The 9,013-nt window shown below is 38.5% G+C and overlaps 1 protein-coding gene across 1 annotated transcript in view; it reads left to right on the plus strand.

Moving 5' to 3' along the window:
• LOC103902069 (interferon alpha/beta receptor 1) overlaps positions 1 to 8,577 on the plus strand; it is a 13,591-nt gene extending 5,014 nt beyond the window's left edge. Inside the window, exons 5-9 of the mRNA XM_019473051.1 lie at positions 839 to 1,041; positions 2,260 to 2,414; positions 3,252 to 3,405; positions 6,485 to 6,639; positions 8,067 to 8,577. Of these exons, the coding sequence (XP_019328596.1) occupies positions 839 to 1,041; positions 2,260 to 2,414; positions 3,252 to 3,405; positions 6,485 to 6,639; positions 8,067 to 8,294 (895 nt within the window). The 3' untranslated portion in view covers positions 8,295 to 8,577. The remainder of the gene's footprint in view (positions 1 to 838; positions 1,042 to 2,259; positions 2,415 to 3,251; positions 3,406 to 6,484; positions 6,640 to 8,066) is intronic.
• Positions 8,578 to 9,013: the final 436 nt, after the last annotated feature.

Consider the following 9,013-nt stretch of genomic DNA (forward strand, 5'->3'; position numbering starts at 1 on the left):
TGTAGTTCCCCGCGTCTTCCTTTTTTCCCTTTTTAAAAATGGGGGTTATGTTTCCCCTTTTCCAGTCAGTGGGAACTTCTTCACCGGACCACGACTTCTCAAATACCATGGATAGTGGCTCAGCAACTTCATCTGCCACTTCCTTCAGGACGCACGGTAACTTTTTTAAGAGATATGAAGTTTGCATTGCTTGGGTTTTTTTTGAATATGAAGAAATTAGATGACTAGAAGCGAGCAGAAATGCAGGTGGGCACGGTAACTTTTTTAAGAGATATGAAGTTTGCATTGCTTGGGTTTTTTTTGAATATGAAGAAATTAGATGACTAGAAGCGAGCAGAAATGCAGGTGTTCAGGGTTTTAATTGTCAATGTCTTTGATTACTTCTGGTCAGATCCCAACATGGAAAAAAAAAACCCCATCATGTCTATAAACCTGTATCTTAATATCCAGTTGTCACACAAGTGTTGTGGCCAGCATCTAAATGAAGAGGAGAGATACCTCTAGCATTTGTTTGGAATTCCTTTGGCATGACAGAAAAATAATCGACTTAACAGAACTGTATGAAAAATCTTAATTTGGATTTTAAAAATTTCTAAAACCGATATGTCATTTTTCTATTGAGGCTTGATTAAAGCAGTAATTTGTATTTCCTGATCCAGTTATACTTCATTGTTTTAGTTATAAATGACAAAACAGTATTCTAAATATGAGAAATTTCTAAGAGGCCCATTCTTCTAAAAATAAAAAAAACCTATGTAGCACAAGTGAACGTGCTTTTTTTTTTTTCCCCCTGAGTTCAATGACCTCATATCAAAAACTTCTAAAATATCTTTTGCAGTGGGTATCTAAAGAAACTTCATGATGATCACTCAGTGAAGTGGCTCAATGTACCTGGATGTGAAAACATCACTGATACACAATGCAGTTTCTCATCTATCATCACTACTGTTTCTGGATTTTATTATCTCCGTGTGCAGGCCATGAGTGAATATAATACATCATGTTTGTCTAATGAAGTAAAAGTAGATCCTCTGATAATAAGTAAGCAAATGTGTTTTCTTAAATTTTCATTTCTCAGACTTGTACCAAATGCTATTATTTGCAAAGAGAAACTTGCTAGATTAATGAAACTGAATACATAGTTCCCCTACAGAAACTGTGTTGGGAATCCTGGCCTCATCAAGTTCAACAGGAGTTTTTCCATGGTCTTCTTTATTCAGCGCAGCCAGTATTTCACTATATTTAGAATCATATCATTTGCTTTACAAAGTTAAACCACAAAGCATAATATGGCATTTTATAATCGCGCTGTATACTACATTAATCACTGTGTGAGATTGTACTAGAAATATCCCTAGTCTGACTTTTGCCATCGACAGGGAGCACTTCTTGATATCTCAGAAAAATAATGCCAAAGTCAAATAATTTTGGAATCCGCTGCCTCTATTTTCTTGTGCATCTACTCTCATCTCCTCCTTCTCTCTACCCCTGCACAGTGCACCCCTGAATTTTGTGCTGAAGCAGTATTACATTGACATACAACCCTGAAGAGCTTCATGAAAAAGCAGTCTTAAATGATAGTGACATCTAAGTCAAAAATATGTAACACTCTCCAGAGTGAAATTATAGTAATTTTTATCTTTGTTGCACTTTTTTGTGAGAAATGTGACCTTACTAAAATGTTTGACTTCAAAAATAGTTGTCAATCATAAATATCAAGAAATGTTTATCTAATATGTAGGGTAATATTCCATTGCCTTCCATATTGAAGATGGAATCAATAGCTATTCTATATGTCAGCTTTCCCTTGTCCAAGCTCTTAGTAATTAGATAATCCTTCAATAAGATAACAGTGACCTAGGTAAATAATTCAACAAAAGAAAACAAAAACTGTAATGCTTCTCACTTTTCAACTATACTATAACTGTGAAAGAGGGTGTATGTGGAAAAAAAGGGCCCATATCCTGCTGAGATTAAGAAGCGTTCAGTAGTTTCACTTTGACTTGCACAGAGTTAATCCCACCATCTGTGTATTTCATGTCACTGAAACTTGCAGAAGCAACATATGAATGTGGAAAGTGAAAATAATTGAAATATTTCTCAGGACTCTAGATTCTGAATAAAGCTATTAGTCAAGTTAGACTTTTAAGTACACGTTTCTTAAAAATTGTCATAGATAAAAATTACAGTATTTTATGGAATATTTTTATTTGTATTCTTTCAGTCTTATTTGTAACTTTTTTTTTTAAATGTCTTAAGATGAAATTGGCCCTCCTGATGTAAAGGTGGACATCAGTGATGTTTTGCTCCATATCCAGATTTCTCCTCCAGGAGGATCTGAGAGTGAAGTCATGAGGGACCATTATGACTTGTCTTACCGGGTTCTGTATTGGAAGAATTCATCAAATAATGAGGTATGAACTAGTTAAATACTTAAAACAGTATATAAAATTTGTTGACTTAAATACTGAGTTAGAGTTCTCCTCAAGAAGCTTGTTTTCGAAAGAGGCACATATATGGTGTATCGATCATGCAATCAATTTGTTTTGTTTTGCGTTTTTTTTCTGAAAGATTCTTTTAAAAATCTGGTCAAGACGACTTTTATCACAAAGTAGTAGAGATTTTAATCTTTTTCCATTGATGTGGCTATGTGTAATGATTTGCAGAATTGCACTGAGTTTTGTACAAGCTGCTAAATGGCTCACTTTTAAATAGAAGTTGTAGGGTTCTTGTGATGCTGTCTTTCTTACAGTATGACTCTGCACTGTCTTAATGTAGCTTCTGGCCCCTCAAATTCGTTTCTTTCTGTATTTGCAGTTTTATAGCTATAAGTATCATAAAACAATGAAGTCTTGCATGCTTTTAGCTCACGTTTTAATGGATCTTTCCATCTTCTTTAAATGCTTCTCACAGTAAAATATTTTTACAGTAATCGGTAAATGTGTATGTGTAAATGCGTGGAAGAAGAGAAGAAAACAAACTGCAACAGGAGGAAGTTTCATTTTGCACACAGCTTTGAACTGTAGAATTTCAGTATGGTGAAAGCAGTTGGTTCTTGCCGATAAGTGTTTCTGGAATGTGTTTGCTTAGGAGAGAGTTGTGTGGTTTCTTTTATTTTATTTAATCCAAGTGCAGAAGGGTGTCTAACTTCTTACAGAATTACTTCTTCAGCAGAGGCCAAAATTCTAATCTATTTGAGGGACTGTGGTACTATTTATGTGCATCTTATTCTTCCAATTTTTCTTTTTCAGGAGGAAATCAAAATGAAAGAGATAAAACAGACAATAGGGACATTCTCTGATCTAACACCCTCGACTTTGTACTGCGTAAAAGTACAAGCATTCTCAGAATTTTACAACAAAAGCAGTCATTACAGCAAAGAGAAATGCATCAGAACACCTGGAGGTAGGAGGAGCTTGGGAATTGTTAGACCTCTGGAAGTAAAATTGTTAACCCTTCATAGGCCTTTGCAGGTCTCGCTAGTTAAAAAAAATTTGCAGCATGACTTAATGGCCTCACAGAGTTAGCACCTAGTTGGGCAGAGATCCGTATCAGCGGTCAGTCACTTTGCTGCTCTGTGTTCTCTCCTATAGCTAAACTAATAAACTGCTTCTGTTCTGACCTGATCAAAATTACGTCCTGGTTATTCCACGAAACAACTCAGTTTAGATATTATCTCAGATTAATAACTGTAATGATTGTGAATTAAACTTAGTTCTGTACAATGACTTGTTAATAGGCAAGCTTTGATTTCTAGTACTTTCAAGATACTTTTCAAGGTACTTTTTAGGAGGGTGCAAGGAATCACCAAATGCTATGTTTTCAAGAATATTTTATTCTTGAAATTGTCTTAATTCTTCTGTGAATGAATTCCATTTTAAAAAATCCTGTGCTAAAGTGTGAGGAGACAAATCATCAGACTCATTATAGCTGAAAGCTCACCTTTGTGCAAAACGAGAATACATTTGTAGATGGATTACACTCACTCAGAACATAAGAGCAAGTTATCTGTTGAATTTAATTTGGCCAATTATCTTCTATTAACAGGCTGTAACACTAGAAAAATTACTAAATATCCAAACTGACTTAAAGCTAAGAAAATGTAGTAATAGTAATGCTACTTTCTTACATCTTAAGCTCTTAGGATTCATTTATATTGTAGTCCTCGCTGCTTTGTCTTTATCAAGCCTAAAAAGAAACAAATATTACTTTTTTACCTTCATAAGAGAAATTCTTTATTTTACTAGTTAGTTATTAGTCTTCCCTAGATTCTTCTATTATAATGAGCCTATTTAAGACCAAGCAGTACATTCAAGACTCTACATTGAGAGGTGCAGACATACAGATCATGCCCTGTACTTCCCATCTGTTCTTATATCCCAGTGTGGAAATCTTTCATTCTTTGATCATTCACACTAACTGGAAATAAGAGATAAAAAGACCTGATTGTCTCATCTTGATTATTTGTAAAGTGTCTCCTGGTATGTATTAATTTTAGTATGTTCGAACTCCCTTCAGTTTGTTTGTTCATTAGAGATAGTACCAGAGAATATGTTGCAAAGCAGAAGAGCGGAGGGGAGAAGGAAGCTTGCAAGACTCTTGAACTTAAGCACTGAATAGCTTACGACTACATAGAAAAAAGGTTTCTTTGACTACAATATTTTGCTATCAGAAGCTGGATTCTGTCATGTAAACTCCTTCTACCATAAGGTCCCAACTTTGAGTCCTGGAACTGAGCCTAGCCTGTTAGAAGGTTTTCCAGAGTTCCTGGGTTAATACAGGAATGCAGGACCATAGACTCATAGAATGGTTTGGGTTGGAAGGGACCTTCAAAGATCATCCAGTCTAATCCTCCTGCCATGGGCAGGGACGTATTCCACTGGACCAGGTTGCTCAAAGCCCTGTCCAACCTGACCTTGAAAACTTTCAGTAATGGAGCACCCACAGCTTCTCTGGGCAACCTGTTCCAGTGTCTCACCACCCTCATCGTAAAGAATTTCCTCCTTATGTCCAATCTAAACATACCCTCTTTCCGTTTAAAACCATTGCCCCTTGTCCTGTCACTACAGGTAAAAAGTATCTCTTTCTTATAGGCCCCCTTTAAGTACTGAAAGACTGCAATAAGGTCTCCCCGGAGCCTTGTCTTCTCCAGGCTGAACAACCCCAACTCTCTCAGCCTTTCTTCATAGGAGAGGTGTTCCAACCCTCTTGACCGTTTTTGTGGCCCTCCTCTGGACCCGCTGTAACAGGTCCATGTCTGTCTTGTGCTGGAGGCCCCAGAGCTGGATGCAGTACTCCAGGTGGGGTCTCACGGAGTGGAGCAGAGGGGGAGAATCGCCTCCCTCCATCTGCTGGCCACGCTTCTTTGGATGCAGCCCTGTATACAACTGGTTTTCTGGGCTGCAAGTGCACATTGCTGGCTCACATCCAATTTTTCATCCACCAGTATCCCCAGGTCTTTTCTCGGCAGGGCTGCTCTCAATCATTCATCCTCTGGTCTGCACTGATACTGAGGATTGCCCCCACCCAGGTGCAGGACCTTGCACTTGGCCTTGTTGAACTTCACAGCATTGGCCCACTCCTCAAACCTGTCAGGGTACCTCTGGATGGTGTCCTTTCCCTCAGGGTAACCAACTGCACCACTCAGCTTGGTGTCATCAAGTTGATGACACCATGTTTGAGCATTGAAGTGAAATTCATCTCTCCTTTCTATACTGACAAAGTAAAATCTAGTGCTGAGCTAGTGTCTAAACTACCAGTGTAGAAAATAACTGGAATAGCCTTAGGACTGATTTCTTCTTAGATAAGCATCTGAAAGGAATAGATGCTCGCTGGAAGGTCCTTTTTCTCTCTATTGGCTGTGTTGTAGTCATCTGAAGCTTACAGTTGGAGTTCCTCTCCTGTCCAAGAAGCCATCTGGATGCTTTTGGGCCCCTGAAGACCCTGCAAGTCTAGGCACTCTAATGATTTCCTGGCGAAATAACCACGGGCCAACTTCACTGTAGTAATTGCCTGTTCTTACTCCATAGCCCGTGGGATTTCTTACTTCTGTATCTCTGCCTTTTTAAAGGAGAAAGCTCTATCAACTACATATTATGTTCCTTGGGGTTAGACCCTGTACACAAGCAATAGCGCAATAGATTTACATGCATCAAGCGCTTCATGGTAGCTGCCTATGTGCAGCCTTTTTGTCCTGCTGTCAAATAGTGACATATAACTGGGAATAACTGGATCTTGGTTCTGATCCTGTCTGCAAATACCTGTGTTCTTATATTTGGATAAATATTTTGTGCTGTGTTTTTATTAAAATTATCTAAGATATTGGAATGGCATCATTCTTGTAATGATCATCATGGCTGGGTATAGTACTGTGGAAATGGGAAATTTTATGATAAATACTGTAGCAGATTTGGAGATAATCTGTTCTTTAATCTTTGTCGTTTATAAATACCTAGACTAAATGGTTTTTACTCAATTTTTTTAGGTGAAATTTTTCCTCTGGTCATTATAGCAACATTTGTAATTGCCCTGATCGTGGTCTTGCTTGTGGCTACGCTGCTTGTTTTTGCCCTGTATCAAGCCTATGCTAAAATGAAATACGTGTTCTTTCCATCATGCCAGCCTCCTTTGAACATAGAGGTAAGATGAGACGTATTTTTCTCATTCGTTAAGCAGATGTATTTTTAGAAAAATGAACAGAAAATATTATGAAGAACTGTTAATCTGTTATCCTGTGGTCTTATGGGTATGCCAAGATTAATTGTATAGATTTTAATGAAGTGCAGGAATTCCTGTGGAAAAAAAGGGTAGCATCAATTTCTAGAATTCTGCGATTAGCAAATATTTTAACTTTTACGTTTTTCTTCTATCTGTGCAAAAGTGTTGCTAACGATCCTTCGTTCCAGAGAGTGCGCATGTCTACCCAATGTGATAATGTACTTTTGCCCTGCTATGTGAGACCAGAAATGTTTTCCCATTGTGTTATCTGGAAGAGCATGCTCTAGCCTTTTTGCCATCCTTTAAAACTCAGAGGAGGCGAAAATGCAAGCCCCGTCTTCGGAGGAAACTTTAGTGTAGCAGGCAGCCAATGCTTCTACCATCTCCTGACCTAGTGGCCTGGATAGTCTCCAAACAGGCAGATGATGTCCAATTTCCAGCTCAGCTTGGCACGGGTAGTACTTAGCGGGGATCCTGTTCTGGAATGAACAGGGCAACACGAAAGTGTAGGTGTATTCTGAAATGTAGCAAGAACTGCTTTTCACTGTGCTTCCTTCTGCGTTGCTCAGAACATTGATGTTGAGCAGTGTATGGCCTTCCTAACGTGTGTCGTCATCTCACTGAAGCTCCTGGGATATGTAGTATACAAAGCTTTCTGAATAAAGTTGTAATTTAAAACCAGTCTCATAGTTTACAAGGGCTAATCTGAATTTAATTTATGTGTAAGGCAGCATTTTAGCTGGTTGGTTCAGTAGAAAACTGGTAACATAATTAATGCAATGCATATTTAGAGCCTTTTGTGATGGATTTGAGATAAATGACCACTTCAGAGAACAGATTTAAAGCGTGTAGGATAGACAGCAGTGCACTGTTGAGAGCTGTATAAAGCTTGGTATCCTGCTGCAGCAGCTCACTTCCTCTTTCTTCTTTCAGCCTTTGCTTTATAACTGATAATGATTTGTAGACTCTGCAAACACACACCTGTCATTCCCGTGCTACCACGTGATCTTTGAAAGTGTTATAAATTAGGATTTTCCTTTAGTTCTTGTGTGGCCTCATAAGGCTATAATCAATGAAATATTGCAGTTACCTAGATGACTGACAACTATGAGCACAGCAAAAGGGTTAAGATTAACGTTAGAGTCATTCTTTAGTGTTCGATTATATGAATGCAACTAAACTTCATCCTAACTTTGAGTTTGTGAACTTAAGGAAACAAATGGCATATTATAGGTAGAAAACCTCACGATGCTACTGAGTACGATACACCAGATTTGTACAGCTGTGGCGTTAAGTGGAATCATTTAGGTATTATGTATGAATGTTCACCTCTTTCTTTTCTTCTTCAGGGTTTTGGAGGACAGCTCTTTAGCAGTCCTTATATGTCAACTACAGAAGAACCGATAGCAAATTGTTCTATAATTGAGACTATCATCACAGAGGAAGTAAATCAAACTGATTTTAAAGACTACAAACATTCTAAACAGAGCAGTCGAGATTCAGGAAATTATTCTAACGATGATGATACTTCAGGGAGCAAAGTGTCAGAAGAAATGCTGGAAAAGGAAATAGTATAACTTTTAAGAAAATAAAATTCATATATGGGACTGGCAGCGTAATAAACTCTTAACTTTTTTATTACGGAAGTTGCAGCCTAAGGAAGACAGTGTGACTTTGGGATCTTGTGTCTTCAGGCTTCCAAATCTGCATTTTGTTAGTGGAAAGTTACATGCCCTCTCTGCTGCAAGCTGACTGAAGTTAAAACACAATTGACTCCTCGTACCGTACACCACTTTGACCGACTTTTCATCGTATGATAACAAGAATACCATCTGCGTAGAGGAGCAGATCTACACGCTTTATATACTTGAACATGATAACCTCAGCAAAAGCCTGCTCTGTTCCACAAGCAGTTTCTTGCTGTCTTAGAGGTTTGTTTTGAATGCCAGTGTGTACTGTGACAGAAGCCTTAAATTCCAGTATTGAATCTTACGATGTTTACAGAGGCAGAAGGAAATTGATGCTGGATACAATTTTAGGAACTTTTCTGACATTCTCTTCCAGCCTCCTCAGGGGCAGTGCTTTTTGGCTCAGCGGGTCCAGAGCAAAAGATGCAGAGAGACCAACAGTAGCCTCAGTGAAGTGGTTCCTCTGAGCTGCCTTGTAGAATTCCGTGTGGCTGTGGTGGCAGGATGCTCCCAGTGTCCACTTGCTTGTTCGTGTATCTGTGTGCCTGCATCAGGGTGCTCTTCTCTCACAGCACTCGGTAATCTCGGCAGGTACGGGGAGGGGAAAA

Source organism: Aptenodytes forsteri, unplaced genomic scaffold (assembly GCF_000699145.1).
Source record: "Aptenodytes forsteri isolate BGI_AS27 unplaced genomic scaffold, ASM69914v1 Scaffold2, whole genome shotgun sequence".
Classification (NCBI taxonomy): Eukaryota; Metazoa; Chordata; class Aves; order Sphenisciformes; family Spheniscidae; genus Aptenodytes; species Aptenodytes forsteri.